Source organism: Mauremys reevesii, linkage group 13 (assembly GCF_016161935.1).
Source record: "Mauremys reevesii isolate NIE-2019 linkage group 13, ASM1616193v1, whole genome shotgun sequence".
Lineage (NCBI taxonomy): Eukaryota > Metazoa > Chordata > Testudines > Geoemydidae > Mauremys > Mauremys reevesii.
Genome location: NC_052635.1, coordinates 37,861,809 through 37,880,867, shown reverse-complemented (window position 1 = coordinate 37,880,867; position 19,059 = coordinate 37,861,809). Strand labels below are relative to the sequence as shown.

Below are 19,059 nucleotides of genomic sequence, written 5' to 3'. Positions count from 1 at the left end.
TTACTTTAACAACAGCTTTTTTTGAGGGTCAAAAGTTGAAAACCAAATTACTAAAGGAAATGGAAGGGGAAAATAAAAGGGAACCATGTTGCCAACCTGAGGAAGGCTCGGGGCCCTCAGGCAAGGTGGCTCTAGGGCAAGTGCCAATCCCAGCATGTCTCTGGCCTGCCTGATCGAAGAGGCCCTCAGAAACCCAGCCCTTACACAAGACAGAATTTTGGCAGATCAGATTTTTGGATGGAATCAGTTGTGCAAAATTCCATTAGCAGAATCATGTGTTTTCTTTGCGATACCATGAAAACCCCCTCAGGGCAATACTGATACTGCACTCCTTGCAAGTCTCCATTGCCTAGCACCTTGGTCATCATTTACATCAGCACATGGTTGGTGACAGTGCTATCAGCTTAGAAAGGAAGCACTAAATACCCACTTGACTCAATGGACAACACAACCTACAGGGAAACTAAGGGCCAGGTGCGCTTACAGGCATGTGACTCCAATGGGAGTTGCTGGAAACTAGTTTGAATGCAGAGAGGGGTCCAGGAGACTTTAAGGTGGCTCAGAACCTCTCAAGATCAAGTCCACAACAGCTGCAGGGTAAAGGCCCAGTGTAACCAATTCAAGTCAATTTCATTTGCGTCTTTAATACCATATTTATTTGGCTGGAGCATACACTATAGTATTGAGTTGTTTAAAAAAAAAAATATTGTCCTCCTTGTAAAAATGCACTTATCCTATGTTGTCTGTTGTCTCTCTTTATTTGGCTGTTGTACCATAGGCATAAAAATGTTACATTTACCCATTTGTTCAAATATGTAAAAAAAAGGTTTTAATCCATTCCTGACATTCACCTAAGCTTTGCCAGCCAACAGCCTGAAAACTGTCTAACTTTTACATAAATACTGTCCATTTCTCCATACGTTGCAGCATTATAACAAAAGATCCATCATAGTAGACAATATGTTCAGTATTCCAGGTGGGGGGGGGGGGGCTTTGTTTTTTATTTTTTTAGCATTTTAAAAATATACCTAAGTCTGAGATAATCTTAAGAGTAAGAATTACAATAAGAAAATATTACAGTGCGTTGACTAAAGGAATATTCTGCTTTCCTTAAAGCCAATATTCCCTTTTGCATGTTGAAGTGATTCAGCAATTACTTAGGAACTTTTACCTACATACAATAATTTAGTAAAATGAGAATTAAACAAGGCAGATACTTACTACTATTCTTCTGTCTGCAATTCACAGCTCATGCGAATAAAATCGCAATAAATATTAAAAAATAGTTTTCTTCTTTTTTCTGTAAGGCATCTCTGAGTATTACAAAGTTTTTGTACAACCAAAAAATACGATTGCTTTTTATCCATGTTCTCCGAGTACCTTGTGTACCTTGACAGTAAATGAGAGGATTGCAGATTTGATTTGGGGAGGGGGAGGGGAGTAGGAAACAACTGATGGATGGGGGAAGGGAGAAGGAGGGGGAGTGAGAAGATGACAGGCAATGGAAGCAGATCACTACGTGTGCTAGAAACTGTAGTTTTCCTTTTAACATTTCAGTCAATTTAAGTCCATCTTCAAGACAATATTTGCCCTGATTGAAAGAAAACTTACCGGAAGTCCTTTTCCATGAGCATAGTCAGACAGCAAGGGTTTAGGTTTGTCCTTAACACTATAAATAGCTTAGGTATTCGTATGCACCTAGTAAGGTTGGGTGGTTTTGTTTTCTGCTTTTTTTGTTTGTATCCGTCCACTGTAAAAGATTGTCCTACATGGCAAACGCGTGGGCAGGGCCCTTATTGCATTCGGTCAGGCTGCAGCTGTTGGGGCTGATATTGAACAAAAGCCGTGGTGTGCGCTGCCGGATTGCTAGCAGTGATGGGCTGCTGAACTGCGCTCGTGTAGCCGTATCCCACAAACCCAGCAGCAGGAGAGGCGGCGTAGGGGTACTGGTCGTAGGCAGCAGTGGTGTACTGAGTGTAGGCTTGGCTCGCAGAGGTGTAGTCTATGTAGGGAGACGTGATAGACTGCACGGGGGTTGGGATGACCACGCTAGGCTGAACGATAGCTTGAGGGTAAATATAGTGAGGGGTGAGCCTGTGGAGTCAAACAGACAAAGTCAGTCAGGTTCCCCCCCCCATCAAAAATAAATTCAAAGTGCACCGATAACAGAGACAGTGCTGCCTGCCAACACCATCCAGGTGCTGGGGTGCCAGTGTAATTAAAAGGTGGGCACAATTAAAGAAAGGCAAATCCTGAAGGTTAGAAGTAGCACAAGGTGAAGATTATACAGTGGGTACTTACCTGATCCTTATCCTCCCTTATCTCTGCTCCTCTAATCTTGACTCTCATGCCCCTTCCACTACAGTATCTGCCACTGAATCGCAATGACAGGGGAAAGAAACCTGGCTGGGAGTTCTCTAGGGAGCAAACCCCTCTGCTCCACTGAAATGGTTCTCGCCGGCTTCTCCCTGAAGAAGTCTTGGGACCTCTAATGTCTTCCATCTGCCCCATCATCTTGCTTTATCTTACTTCTCTAACCTTCCCCTCCACTGTGCTGCTGTCTCCTTCGGCAGCTCCTACCCATGGTGTCCTCAGAGCCGTATTCTTGGTCACCGCCTCCTCTCCCAGGGTGATCTCATCTACTCACATGGTCTCTACTCTCTCCTCTATGCTGGAGACTCACAAACTTTCTCCACCCGGCGAGTGCATCTGACTCCAGGATGGCATACTGGCTTGTTGCCAACTCAAGTTAAAAAACCACAGCCCAGCTTCAGCCTGCTGACTTCCTAATGTGCTTTCCCCACCACTGCTTAACAGCACCACCCTCCTCCTCCTCCCCACCACTTCCCTTGTGTCACCTTAGATTCCTTCCCTGTATTTTACTTCTTTCTCCCCCTTTTAATAATCTGCCTAGCCCCATTTGTCCCAGGCACTCAAACACTTGTCTATGAACTCATCTCCTGCTCTGACTTTTTCCAACCACCTCCCTTGCCTCCCAGCTACCTGCATCATCCCCACCAGTCCCCCTTCCAGTCTTTCCACAACACCATAGCCAACATGACCTCCATAACCCTCAGTCACCTGTGTCTAACTGGTCCACTGAATCTTACTTGCCCACCACGTCCCTGCACCTTTGCAGTCCCAAACAACCCTGACCTGTCTATCGTGCTTCCTTCAACAATACCAGCCTCACTATCTTTTGTTCTTTTCTTCCACACTGTCCTGTGTTCCTGGGGCACCTAGACCTCTGCCCTGCCATCAGTTAAACCCTCCCAGAGGCTTGCTCCTTCCACAAGGACCCAGACTCAAAAAGGAGTGTGATAGCTTTGCTTTTTACCCCCCTTTGTTAATTTAGCTGCCTTCTCTGGCCCAGCTGCAAGCTCTGAGTAAGGACTCTCGATCTGTAGCTTGCACAGCACCAGGCACAATGGGTGGTGCTTAAATAGTAGCACGGATATGAGAGAGAGGAGAGAGAGAGAGAGAGAGAGAGAGTGTCCATCCCCATATTGGACTGGCATCGCACAGCTGCCTTTCCCCCCAGGCTCAGCTCCTGTGCTTCCTCCTGACTAGCTCAGTACCCCTCCTCCCAGCTCTGTGGGCCAGTCCCATAGCCTCTGCACTTCCCAAGGCACCATTAAAATGGCATGATCTCCTCTTCCTGGGGAATTCCTCTATAACAGGGATGAGAGGCTATTCACCCATAAGCCCCTGTCAGGATGCTTTTACTATGCAAGGACTGGTATCTCCAGGATATAATCAGAGGAAAGGGCTTCCAGGTTTAACATGCCAGCTTATTATTTACCATACATTTACACTGGTGTTTCCACAATGCCAGGCTGCTTGGGTGAAGAGCTACATAGTGATTATTGTAAAACATGAAATGTTAATTGTTTGCTTTCCTTTGAGTAATACTTCCCAGCAGTTACCATGTCAACAAACTGCTGCCCCCCAACAACAAGCTGTGACTTGCGTTATTTTCAGTATTTGTGACCTTTATGCTGCTTCTCTTTCTGCTAATGGTGTACCTGACTGGAACTTCAGAAAAAAAGAGCAGAGATGACAAAGAGCTGCCTAGCTTTACACAGTGCTAACCTCCCTTGGAAAAACAGACTCCCTGCTGTGGGGAAAACCATTCCATGGACTGGATTTAAGGCTCCATTTCATCATCAGTGCAGGGCTCCATTTGCATAAGAGAGCTAAGGTCTTTTACTGTGAATCCAAAAAACTTCAGAGTGAACCTCGTATCACCATCTAGCTACCTACTCAACCAGCTCAGTCCCTATGTATTCACTCTGCACTTTCAATTGCAGACTGTGTTCTTCACTTCCTGTCCTAAATTGTGGTGCTGCTGTACACTGTTAAACAGCTGATATGTCACATCCTGGATGTGGCTGTATTGCTAAGTAGAATTTAGTGGTGCTCTCGGAAGACCCTTTGGGATGAAAATAATCTGAGATTATTCATACAGGAGCGCCTATTGGTGAGCTAAAAGCTACTGACTACAAGAAGCCAAAAAAGCCCTCCCTTCCCCCAAATAAATAAAAAAGCCGCCAAAAATGCTGGGCCTCAAACTGTGGCCAAGACTGTGCAAACCTGAAAACAAATCTGAACATGCAAACTGAACTGGCCCACACAAGGGATGATAGGAGATGTCCAAGAATCTGCAGCTACAAGCAACGCTAGTCTAGACAATTCATGATTTTGCATGTTAAAACACTTTGCATAAAATGGCTGCAGTTTTAGAGACTGCTTGAGAAATCGTTGGCCCAGTGAATTTCTTTGCATGCCCAGAATTGGGTCTGCAGAAAAGATCATCCTTGAAAAATAAAAACCAAGAAGATAAGCGTTTGTTGCACCAAAAAGCTGGCATTACAGTAAACTTGTTACATAGAAATGCCCCCTTCTGTTGCACCAACATATATTTAAATAAGCCAATAAGAAGTAATTCAAAAAATGTAGTATTTAAATCCTGCCAAACAGATCTGGGGTAAAAAAATTCAGAAGTGCGTAAGTGACTTAGGAGCATAAGTCCTATTTTCCAAAGTCTCCCATTGAGTCAATTAAACTTAGGAGCCTAAGTGCCTAAACCACTTTCAAAAATGTTACCTCTGGCCAATAAGTCACTGGATCATCACACTGAGAGGTGGAAAAAGACCCATACAATCCTCTGTGAGGACAGGACAGAGTCCCCTGCAAGATGTTTCATCAGGATTTGTGAACAAAAATTAAGTGGTTTGTGTTAGTTCCTCTGACCTTGCTTGTACTGGGCACTGTTCAGTACCTACTAGACAGTTCTGTAACTCCACTATACTGCAGTCTATAAACAACTGGGGTTGCTGTAAACGCTCCTCCTATCTAATTATTCAGTGCATATTCCTGTTTGCCATTCTGACCATGGCAGAGCCTTTTCCACATCTTGAGTCCCAGTTCAGGAATATAAGCAAGGGCTCATCTAAGCAGGGTTCTCAGGCCAACACTTCATTTTTTCCTAGCTAGATCCCTGGCTCTGAATGTGAATGGCTCATACCACTATTGCAAAGGCCCCCCAGCAACAGCTGCCTCAGGAGCTATAGTTATCAGCAAAGCAATTCAGAAACAGCACTATCCCTTGAAGGGGGGTGAGGCAGACTTGAGATTATTACCTCAAATCTGGAGGGCTAGGAGCAGTCACAAATCCAGCAGTCAACCCACTCCTTGATCTACTCATAGAATATCAGGGTTGGAAGGGACCTCAGGAGGTCTAGTCCAGCCCCCTATTCAGCAGGACCAATCCCCAGACAGATTTTTACCCCAGTTCCCTAAATGGCCCCCTCAAGGATTGAGCTCACAACCCTGGGTTTAGCAGGCCAATACTCAAACCACTGAGCTATCCCCCCTTGAAGCAATAACCTCATGGCCTTGACATCCATCCATGTCTCTATCCATATGGTGTCTCTAGACATTGGCACTCATCTAACCAAGTAGATGAAAATAAGAACCTGCTAAAAATTCCCTGTGTCTTTTCATTGGTTTTAATTCGGATCTGAATTAGGCTTAGGATGGAGTTTGAGGCTAAATCGGGGCTAAAGTGCAAATTCACATCCAACAGTGTTGAAATCTCACAAGCTCTTGCAAGGTTTCAACTGTACCCAGCTCAGAACCAGGCCCTTTCTAGATCTGAACCTAACCTAGAACCATAAAGGTAGGTTCAGATTGGAAGATTTGAATCTAACCCAGAGGCAGGGTTCTGGTGCTGGCCCATCTCTGGTTTCAAAAAGGGTATTTTTTAAATACATCTCTGTATCAGTGTTACTCTTTCCCAAACCCCGTAAAGAATTAAACAGTTGCTCTCCCCTGTACTAGCCTATCTGACAAAGGGAAGAGAGTCAGATCATCTAATATTCTTCTACTGATGAGTCCTCTTTTAAAGAGTTTGCTTTCGAAGACGTGCTCCTGCCAGACGAGAGGGGGGACCTGTAACCAACTCTCTTCCCTACCCATCCAAGCTATGGTCCTTCTAATAATGCATTCCCAGTCTCTCTAAGGAAAGGACTTGGTGTGATTTTTAAAAGTGAATGCCCATAAGTAATTGAATAATCCTGTTACAAGTGCAACAACAGTCCACACCAAACACCATCCTCTCCCCCCACCCCCAGGTCTTGTGTTTGCACTCACAATTTCTATGCACATTTTTGCCCACACATGCAAATTTGCAAGTGTGCACCTAGAGGCTGTGGGTTGAGGCCCTTTTGAGCATTTGGCCCTAAATATTCTCTTGTTAAAAACAGCTCTCTCAAGCACCTAGTAACTTGCATGCAGAACTCTTGGCCAAGCTGCTGACATCTCCAACTGAAACTTAACTGTCCACACTCCAACATATAAGCTCACTGAAAGCATAAAGACACAGAATGGGATAGAAGCTTTTGAAGTGCCTTATGGATGTCTACAGATGACATGAAAATATTTGTCCCCAGACATCAATTCTCTTTGCTGCATTTCAGACATATTTCAGGCCAAATTTACAAGAGTAGATGCTGGTGTTGCACGTGGAATGTATCCCTGGACAGAAACAGACCAGGAATCATTCAGAACCAACAGATGCATGAGAACAATCTTTCATACTGCAGAATTGCATGCTATGTGCGCGTGCACAACCTCCACATCTATTTCCTGGCCATTTGGCTGGATGCACGTGCACCTTCCTAAGAGAAAAAAGACCCAATCCTGCAAGGCATTGAATCCACAACTCCCAATAACTTTGGTGGGAGCTGAAGATGTCCAATATCTGGCAGGACTGGACTTAAAAACACCCCCAAAACCTCAAACATCTTTATTTTCTCTGATCACTTACCTACAAAACACAACAACAATTTTTTTTTTAAATGAGTATTTCTTCAATTGTAGTTGACTAGATCGATCTAGTTATTGACCGGTTTGACACTAACTTTTGGACTATTTTCTTCCTCTTAGTATTTGCTTCTCTCAAACAGGACACTGTCTAACAAACAGTATTAAGACCTGAGTAGCATATACTTCTGCACTTCCTTTCCAAAGCCAGAGCTCCAGCCCAGCACATGTACTAATGCATGCTAAACACCTTTTATGTTAAAAAAAAACAAACAAACAAACAAAAAAAACACACACACACAGTAACTCCAGGATCCATTTCTATTTAAAGGGACCACTGGCAGTTTTTAATTGCAGCTAGACATTTCAGTCAGAGTTTATGTCAATTGGACTTGAATTGGATGAGCAGATAGCAACTTATTTATTGGATTAAAAAAACCCACTTACAAACCAAGATAAGGTTTGATTACTAGCAACTATAAAGAAAACAACAAAATCAAGTGCAACGTGATGAAGTTATCTGCTGGCTGGGCTTACTTGTCACAAGTGGTCTCAAGTTGTATTTTCAGGTTTTTAAGGAAGGCTGTTCATAAGCCTTTTTAAGCTTTGCTGAACACACAATTTGCATTTGATGTCCATCTTTTCTGCACGTAGCAACCATCCATAATCATGGTAAAAATGGAACAATCTGTGTAGTTCATCAAAAGCCTTTTTGGATAATTTAATTACATTTTAAAGTGGTATTTTAATATTCTTATTCTCCTGCTGTGCAATTCTGTCATCCAGGTATGACCATGTAATTTTGAAAAATATAGGTCAGACTTTAGGGTCTCCCCAAAAGTTCTGAAAGCCAGAAAAGAACTTCATCCACAATACACCGTGAGATTATAAAAATGTCAAGTGATCAGCAATTGTCATCACACATCAAAGTCATCTTGTGACTAGCAACAATATGAACTGCTTCAGGGTATGATGATTAAAACACTAGTAGAGGACACAAACACTTAGAGAACACAATGAACAATGGGTCAAACCTAAAATTAGAATCACTGGTGCCTGCTGGAGAGACTCATCAAGGGCTTTGCTTTGTGCCTTTGGCCAAAGGCAAGCGTGAGATGGCTGGCGATCAGGATGAAGGCGCTAACCCAATGTTCCTAGCCATGTTACACCTGCCCCAATAGCCAAAATTAAAAGATGAGAGACATGGTTATAGAGCCATCAGAGGAGGACACAGACTTAGCTTTTGATTTTATTCTGCAAAATATAATAAATAAATAATAGGATGAATATAGCTCGTTTGCAATTCAGTTCATGCTGGAAACACTTTATATATTTGAACATTTTAGGGAGGGCTTAAATGTAAGATGCATCTTTACTCTGTTCAATGAAATGTAGCTTCCAATACATTCAAAACAGGCTGTAAAAACAAAAACACACAACCCTACACAGACTGTGCTGACTGGGTCATTTGGCCTTTACGAGGCTTACTTTTAAGAACTCCAGTTTGTTGGATTCTCCCTGGGAGTGTTTATAGCCACACACACCCGCCCTGTTAGCATCGCTACTGTAGGGTGCGGTGCTCAGAATACTGTAGGCTGGGTTTGTTTTAGGCAGCTAGCTGAGGGCGGCATTCTGAGGGTCATCCAGGAAGGAGGCAAGACAGCTAGGTGACTAGCCTCTCATGCTGCTAGGGAAGAGTGCTGACTACATGGCGTGCTGCCCAGGATGCTCTCCCTTCCCAGCCGCGCTCCACAACAGCAAGCGGGCAGGACTATTCTAAACCCTCGCAGTCCCACTGCCACCAGCCACGCAGCAGGGTTGCCACAGGGCCATTCATAACTCAAGTGGGCTGCACAGATTTAAGAGTAGAGGAGACAGGCTCGGGGGAAGCAGCGAGGAAGGTGGATGGCTTTCACTCCCACATCCTGCTCAGTGCTAGCTCCCAAAGAAGCCATGAAGTTGGGCTTTGCTTGGTAGAGGGTAGCCCAACTGCTATTTTTCACCATCCTCCCCCTTCTCTAGGAACAGCCTTGCTACACAGCCCTTTGTACACAGACCAGAAATAAAAAGGTAGGAGATACAGTGGGCCTCCCGCTCGACCTTGGCAACATCCCTATAAGACAAGCCCCCATCCTATGGGGTAGACAACAGTGCTGCTGAAGCATTTAAAGAATCAGCAGCACGTGCTAAGATTGCGTCAGAGGCATGAGCCTGCTTCGGAGGTTTAGCACAGAAATGCCAAGTCGCCTATTGCTTGAGAACACAACCTACAGGGCACCTGCAAGATCAGCACATGAGTGCTACTGGCCGAACAGCCTCCTTATTTCTTGAGGAAAGAAAAAAATACCCAGCCCTTGGCGTTTGCCAACAAGTGCAGGCATAAGACATCTGGCCACTGGAACTGGGCCTCTCTATTTTCATTCCGACTGACTGCTCAGCAGCTAAGGGACATGTTTAAAGGATAAATCCCTTTGGGTTCAGTGCGTTGAAAGGTGCTAGTCTGAGCACCCTGCAGACTGAAGTCATTGTTCTAAATAGTACTGAAGACTTCTTTGGCCATCCCATACCCCAGTGCCATCCCCTGGCTCTAGGATGCTAATGGGCCTCCTACTTAGTAGCAATAGTATTACAGCAGCATCTAAACACCTCCACTGAGATCACCACCCTGCACTAGGTGCTGTATGTATATCTACCAGAGGACAGTCCCTGCTTTAAGAGTTTACAGCTTTAAAGACTGTATAATTTCTATTGTACAAATGAGAAATGGAAGACCAAAATATAGGCCCTGGGCCATCAAGCACTCATGTAAATGGGACTATTCCCAGGGTTAAAGCAAAGCATGTGTGCAAACATTTGCAGGATGGGGGCCTATATGCCTCATTCAAGGCCACACAGGAAGACTGTTGGAGCTAGGAATTGAACTCCCATATCAAGAGTCCCACTTCAGTGGGACAAAATTGTCCCTCCTCTTCCATGCTGAGCTGGGGAAAAAAAACAGTTAATCTTTGGGGTAAAGCACAGTTCAGATATCATCCTTGAGTCTCTGGTTTCTCTGCTGTGACTGCCAAGAAGGATTCCCAACTTCGGTGGAAATTTTGTAGGCATCTGTCCACCAGGAATTCGACTTTGACCAGCAACCTCATTCCACATAGGCCACTAGAACAATCTTCAGATGGTAACCACCAATAAGTCTCTACTTTTGTGGTTGGATTGGAATCAGTGACCTTACACCAAACTCCTGAACCCTCCAGTCTCCTACATACAGCTTGTTAAAGTTAGCACTGAGAAAGGAAGTCTAGGAACGCTCTCTTACTTCAACGTCTTCTGTGGTTATTTTTGCCCTTTCCAAGTGAGATCCAAACAGAGATAGAATTCTACAAATGCTTCAATAATAATTCTCTCCTTACATGTATATGATTTGCCTTAAGTGCCCTCTATGTGGCCTTAAAGATTAGCAGGTGTTTTATTGTAACTTATTTGCCTTTAACAAAATCAAGGCACATCTTAGGAACACTTCCTCTGGCCTCCTCCTTTCTGTCTTACACTCTTCCTCCTTAGGTTCAGCAAGAAGATTTACACAGCAGTCTGAGCAAGCTCAGCATGTCAGTAACTGTTTACTGCTTCCTTGTTGGGATTATGCTGTAACTCTGGGAGAAAACCAGGAAAGGGCTACATGCCATCATCACTGACAGGGATGGGGAAAGGAGTGGAAAACATGCCCACAATAGGACCTGAGGCTATTACTATTGGCCACAGAATTGGCACAAAAGGCTACCAAAACCACTGGAGAGGATGGAAAAAAAAAAAAGTGTCTGAGCTGGGTTCAACCAAAGATATCCATGATTTCCCACTTAACCTAATTTTGAAAGGCTAGGCAGTTTAGGGGTGGGGGAACATTAAACCCATATGGCTCAGCAATACATCATTACTTTATGATGCTGACAAGATCAAGATGCAACCGCTTCATTATGTTATGACGCCAAACAAAAAAAAAACAACCCCAATACAACCACCCTCTAGAAAATGGATTGTAATAGAACAAAAAACCCTCACTAAAGTCCAGGAAAACAGATCCCACAGAATGCAACAGGTGGAAAAAGGGAGAAGAGACGCCACCCACACCTGCTCCCAGGATGTACAACTAGTGCAGAAGTATGAAAGAGGTGACAAACCATAACCACACGTGGTGAGCACATCCCCTAACAAAGATCTAATCCTCCTCTCTCAGCTCAACATGACCACAGCTTTATCCTCTACATCTTGCTTCCTCCACACCCAAGAAAACCCCCCAAAGAGACGCTCTATCAGGAGCAGAAATAGCTCTGGACAAGCAGGCTTAAAAATACTCAGGCAACAGAGCTGAAGAGAATGTCTCAACAAAACAAGAATCACATGACAGTGAAGACAAACCCTCTCAAACTTGGAAGTCTCACAATATTGAAGACACCCTGTGTAAATACTACATTTGGCCCAGGTGTATTAAATACCAGATCAGAATGGTTGCATTTTGTACCCACTTAGCCCAGATGTAAGTAAGTGTCTACACAAGGTGGGAGGGCTTGGTTCTTCACTGCTAAAGAGACTGCTCTCACTCACGCTGGTGAGAATCAAGAGTAATGCAACTGAAGCCATTACGTCAGTATGAGACAGGAGACCAGCCCCTACTCTCACATTTAAGAGTGGGGGCAGAATTTATATTATAGATTAGATAGACTCTTCCAGTGACTTAGTGGAGTAGCTCAGAGTGTAGTGGAATAAAGAATGTGGCTCATGAAACAACAGGCCAGACACTGCCTTGTGCTTTGAGCAGTCATTTACCCCCGTGCAAAATAAACACAAGATGCTATCAGATGAGAAGGGCAGTATTTACGCATTCACTTTGCACTAGTGAAAGCAACCACACAAAATGCAGGGCTATGATGAATTGGGCCCAAGAGAACAGAATGGTGCTCAAGCGCACTCTGAATCTTTGCTCCTTTCATATGCTCATCTCAAAGAGGTGGTAAAGCAGTACAGTCTAGGTGTATATTTACAGGCATTCAGTTCAAAAGGAGCCTGTCTGACTGGCCGTAGTTTGGCCTGTGCGTCAACAGCCATGCTTGGGAATTAACAGCTGAAGCCAATTGGATTGGACTATTTCTTTGGAAATCCCCCCAAAAGCTTTCATGTTACTGGCACAGACAGACAACAGGTGCTGTGAGAGCCACCCCACAGGAGCCGCCTGTGACTGACAGAGCAGCCTGGGGTCTTGCAGCAGGGTGTTTTCTTATGAATTGTACAACAGGAAGCCACCACAGTAAGGAATGTGTGAGACTTTTTAAAACAGCAAAACCACACAGAAGAGAAGAAAGCTTGTTTCTTTTTATTTGCACCCCAATTGAACGGCATTAAGGATAACTATCAAGGGACTTTCTTCACTTCCTGGTTGTAGCAGCAGATTGCGAAAGAAACCAAAAAGATTTAACTATTTCAAGGCAAAAGTGACAGCAGCCGCATGCTGACCTGGAGCAAGCAGGCCCAACACAACTGGATGCAGTGTGCCTTGTTTTCCATTAGCCTCTGCCTTGTGTACAGGAGTGCAAGCCAATCCACTTTGCATTGAGATAAGTGACTCCACAAGGTGCTGGACAATGGAGAATCAGGCTCAATAGCTGGCACCAGACCCACTTAGGACAGGTATTTTACTCAGTAGGCCACATCCTGCTGCATTAAACCACCTCTGTAATATTCCAACAGTGCAGAAAGCAGCCCTAAAGCCAGCTTGCTCTGCCAAAGGAAGATTCCTCCTTTATAGAGGGCTCCTTAGGTGGGGCAGAGCTGTAGCAGTGCCTATGCCACACACTATGCTGACCAGAGCATGAGGCATGGCTGGGGATAGAGGATGTAGCCAGGGATGCCCTATGTGTAGCGACAAAAACAGCTCCAATTGTTGCCTCACCACATGTTCTGGTCACATGGGTGCAATTTTATGTCTTCAAGTAATCATGCCCACAGATAACTGCAGGCACAAATTCATGGAACTCAAGATATCTAGCTTCCCAACTTGCCACAAACAAGATAGCTAATCGTGTCAATTCTACAAACTAAGCCTGTTAGTTGCAGGAACAATCGGTGGGTGCAAAATTGTGCCCATAGGTTTAGAGTGTCCCTCTCAAAAATTAGGAAAATACTGCTGTGCTTGTGTTATTAAAATCTTAGATTAGAATTTGAAAATTCAAAAAAAAAAAAATTAAGTTTGCTTTTCCCCTTTGTGTTGTTTATTTAGTGTCCGTGCTTCAGCAGAGTGAAGAGCAGAGAAGCTGATTTAGTTTCACTTTCTGTTCTGTATGCCCTAGCCCACCGCTTCTCAAGCTATCTGATGAGGGGGGAAAAAAAATTGCTGGTCCCCCACATGTGCCAGGGACCGGTGCCACATCATCCTATTTGATGCTCTTATGAGGAAACTTGCCATGGACCGGCAACCGATGGCTCATGGACCGGCACCGGTCTGTGGACCACCACTTTGAGATGCACTGTCCTAGCCTAATGCTGCAGCTGCATTTGGGTCCCCAGCAGTGCTGGGAAAGGTTTAAATTTAAAGCTACCAAAAAGAATACCTTTCACAGGTATTTGGGGTTTTTAACCTGCATGAAAACACTTCTGTTTGCATCAGTCTGCATTTTGGGCCTTCGCTACTCAGCATTCTCTTCAGCATGAGTCTGAAGTTATTTTTTTTTTAAGAACTAGTTCATTGTGTAGCATTTAATAAATTATTCATTAACCGCTTCATTGCTGTGTTCTGCAGCAGCATCTGAGATGCAGAGGACCATGGCAGTGGTCTCTAAATCCCAGTATTCCATTATTGGAACATCAGCACTTTACCAGGGATGTTTGTGAGTGGCACAGCATTGGAAGTGTGTTTTGCCCCTGTACCAAATATGTAGGTAGCTTGGAAGCAGGTTGCTTATTTATGTAATATTCGTAAGTCACTGAACAGTAGACAGCCAATTACCAAAGAGGGTGGGAGATGACTCAATGAAACTTAAAGTGAAAAACTGGGGCCTAATTCTACAAGAATAATAGATCCAAAAATCCCACTGGTGTTAGATGAAGTTTTGGATGATCAAGGAATGCAGGATTAGACCCTACACTGGCTTTTACTTTGAAAAAAGGCAAAAACAGAACTGACAATCAGACTTTGTTGCTCAAATGAACACCTGACGCTCTGCTTTGGAAACATGGTACAATTCATGGCACCAAGGTAAACTGTACAACAACTTTTTTTTTTTTTTTTTGCCAGCGCAGGTTTCCTGTGATTAAATCATTGCCAAAGAAGAATGCAGTGAAATTCTTGTTTACTGATGCTTGCAAATGAGATCTATAATCCCCTCCCTCTTCCTCCCGGTCTCTTGGCAACTGATAAATAATTTGTAGTGCTCATTGTCATGTGTACTAAATGTACCCCCATTGGTTTTAATGATGAAACTGAGGCCTAAGAAATGGAACACTAACTGTAGATCACAATGAACACGTGTTCAGTCTCTCACTTCTTAATATGTGAAGCTAAAAGGAAGTTATAAAAACCTCTGCAAAAAAGAACCTTCTTTGTTTGCCCCACCTATATGGCTGAAATGGCTGGGCAGAGAGTCAGGGACGGGAATGACAAAAGAGTATGTTTGCATGAGTTAGGGCCTGATCCAAAGCCGACTGCAGTCAGTGGGAGCTTAGTTTGTTTCACTGTATTATTCCTTCTCTTTACACTTCACATGGGGAGAGTCTTGTTGAGGGCAGTTTTTAAGATCCACGTTAATTATGTGCTTGCGCACCCTTTAGAAAAGCCTCTAGTGTGCATGTGCCAGAAATACCAAGGTTACTAGTGGTCTCACCGGCTGAGAAAGCTGTTGTATTTCACATGCAAACAAAGCTTTAAAAAAAGACAAGACCAAAAAATACTGTCTACCTGAAACACTTCTGCTCTTCGCACCTCAGACAAAAGAAAGACTCTTCTTTTCACAAGAAATGTTACTCCAGTCCTTCCAGCACAGACTTAACTATTTAAGAAACCTAGCATGTTTCAACAATACGAACCCAGCATAGGGTGTGAGCACTATTATGGCAACACTGCCTCTTACATCCATACATTCCGGGCTGGAATGATAATACCAAGACAGTTGTGGGCCTATAGGTGTGAGGGGACAGGAATGAAAGAAGGAGACACTGAATTAAGCACAGGGAAGGAATAAAATTGTTTTGTTAAATCAAAAAAGAAAAAAAAATGTATATTGTCATATAAAGTTACAAAAGGGCAGTGCTCAAGAACTTTAAGAAAATGGGTTTTTGTTTAGACCATCAAAGAAGTGCACCCACTATCAATATTCACTTTCTGAAATGATGTGAAAAAGAATGGCATCAATCATTAAACAGTTAAATGAAGGCAGTATGACAGTAGCTATTGTTCTCTTGAAGCACACTTGTATTTTCCAGAGCAGCTGCCAGATCCTATTAGATGTATAAAAAGGAGGACTTCTCGGACTGAGTCGGGATGGTATAAGCTATTGAAAACAGCAGACAAAAGCCCACTTTTGCGGACTATTCAAGCCCTGTATAACATCTGTCCAGAATCAATTTTTGACCTAATGTTACTTTCATTAAGTATTAGACTTTGTTTCCAATTCAGTTTGTTTCCCTGACTAAAATTGTACCCCAAGTGTGATTCCATGGGAAACAAGATGGAGAGAGCAGATCTTATGCTAAAAACATGCTATGGAACATGTTATTTTCTTGACTGTTTTGACACCTTAAATATTATGACAAAAAAATGCATGCCACTTATTTGGAGTCTTCTACATTCTTTGAATTGCCAAGAAGCAAGAAAATTTATTACAAAACAAGTCTCTCGTGATTATGAAGACTGATTTGCTGATGCTGAAAAGAGGATCTTTAGGAGTCATATGAAAACTGAAAATTAAAAAAAAAAAAATGCTACACAACTTTTCCAATGCTCGCCTAAAAGAAAAGTACTATGAAGTTGAATTACTGCTGCTGAAGCTGTACTCCTCTTTATGACTTGGAGTTCTCACACATTTTAAAAATGAGGAAGTTGATTCAAGCATTGGACTTCAAACTGACTGAAGTTAACTACATAAAAAAATACTTCCACTTACCCGTATGGTCGCTGAATAAAGGCTGGATGTAGCTGCTGCACACCTATGGTAAAACCTGAAAAAATATGGGGAAAACATTAGTATTAAAACAAAAAGCATTCACTGTAGTGTGTAGGTATTATAATGCATACATGCACAACTACAAGAGTGTGTGTGTGTGTGTTGAGAGAGAAAACATTTTAAACTCCCTAACAGAATACTTTTTAGAGCTACAATTATTTTAATATACTTATGTATACACACACACGCGTAATTTTGGCATAGAAGGAAGGTTCAAGTAAGGAAACTGGGAGCAGAGAAAGCTGAATTACATAGTGCACTAAACAGGCAAATCTAAGGGGCCAGTGTGGCTCTTCAGATCAATTACCAACACATTTCCCATTTTGCAACTAAGGCTTCTTCAAACAGAGAGAGCTGAGAACTCACCAGTTTGAATACTCCTTGGTTTTGCTCCCAGATATGCCAGGTTCACATTTGCTTTTCTGCCATCAATGATGGGGTTGGGATCTTTGCACGCTCTCTCAGCTGCAGCTCTGTCTGCCATGGTCACCTGAAGTTAAGCACAACCTGTTTTGTAGCAATGGTTCTCCACAAAACCTACACCGAGTGGGGGCTTGATGAAGTTTGCTTATTTTGGGTGAGGAGTTAAATTTGCTTTCTTGAAATCTCAGTTTGCGGGGGAGGGAGAAGACTCAGCGGGACAAGAATGGGTCCTGTGCACTGGGTTGAAAACAGAAAGCACCAAGTTTCTCTCCTGGTGATCTGCCAGCAATTTTTTTTCCACTCTAGCACACACAAGTTGGTAGAGTAACTTAACCCCTCCCCCCTCCAACACTCCCTAAAGCAGAGGCTGCTCAAGGAAACTTGAAGCAAAGGACACACTCATGAATCATACGGAAGATGCAGAAATTGAGGGCTGCACAGAATGTGCTTCACTGAAGCGCTCTAAAGAAACAAGCCAGCAACGCGGGGGGGGAAGGGGTGTTGAAATGAACTACAGAACAGCCAGCACCGGAGGTTCTTATCCCAATGCTCTCAATCAAGGGCCTTTGTCTTGGGCGGGGGTGGGGGGGGGGAAGGTTACTCTCTGCCTCACCCCAGCTCTCCTGCGTTCAGCAGTCTGTCCTGCAGGAAGAAAAATAGATCTGAAGAAGTAGGAAACAACTTTCTAGCAGAGGGTGGCTCTGTACAGAAGAGACCTCCAAACCACCCAGCCCTGTGTACCCCCCAAGCTAGCCAGCTGGTGCAAGAGCAGAGCAATGAAGGGGGAGGCCTTGCCCATGGAGAGCGTGGGGGGATACAGAGGGATTCTCCCCTGCGTTAGAGAGAATCCGGGGGAAGAAAGGGCAGCAAGGAACCACTCTTGACAACTAGAGGAGGCTAATGGGATACAGTGGGGAGGGGAGGACGGCGTTTCACTGGGGTAGGGGCTCTCTTCCCTGGGACGGGGGGGGGGGGACCTCAGGCTCACAGGCTCTTTACCCGATACAAAAGCAAGTTACTATCACAACTACCCCAGCTTCAGAGACCGGGCTCCTCTGGGACATGCCTGAGCTGGGCTACCAGGACTAGGGTGACCAGACGGCCCGATTTTATAGGGACAGTCCTGATTTGGGGGTATTTTTCTCATATAGGTGCCTATTACCCCCACCCCCTGTCCTGATTTTTCACATTTGCTGTCTGGTCACCCTAGCCAGGACCAACTCGAGGAAGCGAACAGGGCACCAGCCCCGGCTACCGCCCGCCTTTCACTCCGCGCCCATCACCGCGGCACCTGCCTGGGCGGGGATGGGGGGGGAAAAGGGGTCGCACTTACAAAACCATATCCCCGGGATTTGCCCGTCTGCCGGTCGGTGATCACCACCGCTTCCTCGATGTCCCCGAACACCTCGAAGTACTTCCTCAGGGAGGAGTCGGTGGTGTGGTAGGGCAGCCCCCCGACGAAGATCTTGGTGAAGGTAGTGTCCTTCTGCACGGTGTGCATGGCGCTGCGGGCGCGGGGCGGCGGCCGCTGCAAAAAGCATCCAAAGTGCCACGGGCGGCCGGGAGCAAACGCCTCAGGGGCTCAGAAGCGGCGTGAGACACCCTGGGCCGGGGTCATCCTCCGCCTCACCACAGGCAGCTGGGGGCAGAGCGAGGCGGGGCCGCCCCCACGCAGCAGCAGGCGGCGGCAGCAGCAGCAGCTGTCGCTTTGTCCCCCATGCACCGGGAACCGCTGCCTGCGAAGAGCCCTGGCTCCAGCCCCGCCTGTGCAATGACCTCCCGCCGAGTGCCGGGGAACAGAGGCGGCCGCTGCCTGCCTGCCGCCGCGCCGGGCTTTGTACCATCCTCTCCCTCCGCCCCCCCAGCCGGGCTCCGGCCCCGCCTCCCCACGGGAGACAAACCCCGGAGGCGCAAAGGCTCCCGGGGCTTGTAGTTCCCACCCGCGGCGGGGAGGGTCGATTGGGGACGGGGCGGGGAGCAGGGGCTGCCATGAAGCAGCCGCCACTGAAATAACAACGCGAGGCAGGAGCAAACCCCACAGTAACAAAGGCCACCGAACATCTCAGCGCCAGAGGGACACATCTGTCTCCATCAGGGTGGCCAGACA

At 45.0% G+C, this 19,059-nt stretch overlaps 1 protein-coding gene across 1 annotated transcript; it reads right to left on the bottom strand.

The window, feature by feature from the left end:
- Positions 1–524: 524 nt before the first annotated feature.
- On the bottom strand, positions 525–18,768 carry RBM38 (RNA binding motif protein 38). Its single transcript, XM_039498588.1, has 4 exons — positions 18,286–18,768; positions 16,896–17,019; positions 16,470–16,524; positions 525–2,094 (listed from the first exon to the last, which is right to left on the bottom strand). The coding sequence occupies exons 1-4, from the start codon at positions 18,451–18,453 to the stop codon at positions 1,794–1,796; spliced, it is 648 nt and encodes a 215-aa protein (XP_039354522.1). The 5' UTR covers positions 18,454–18,768; the 3' UTR covers positions 525–1,793.
- Positions 18,769–19,059: the final 291 nt, after the last annotated feature.

Bases quoted from the DNA above. Each gene is read 5' to 3' on its own strand.
- RBM38 (XM_039498588.1), bottom strand. From the start codon at position 18,453: ATGCACACCGTGCAGAAGGACACTACCTTCACCAAGATCTTCGTCGGG. The intron at 16,525-16,895 runs GTGAGTTCTCAG...ATATTTTTTCAG, and splicing joins ACCAAGGAGTATTCAAACTG to GTTTTACCATAGGTGTGCAG. The intron at 2,095-16,469 runs GTAAGTGGAAGT...TTGACTCCACAG, and splicing joins TTTATTCAGCGACCATACGG to GCTCACCCCTCACTATATTT.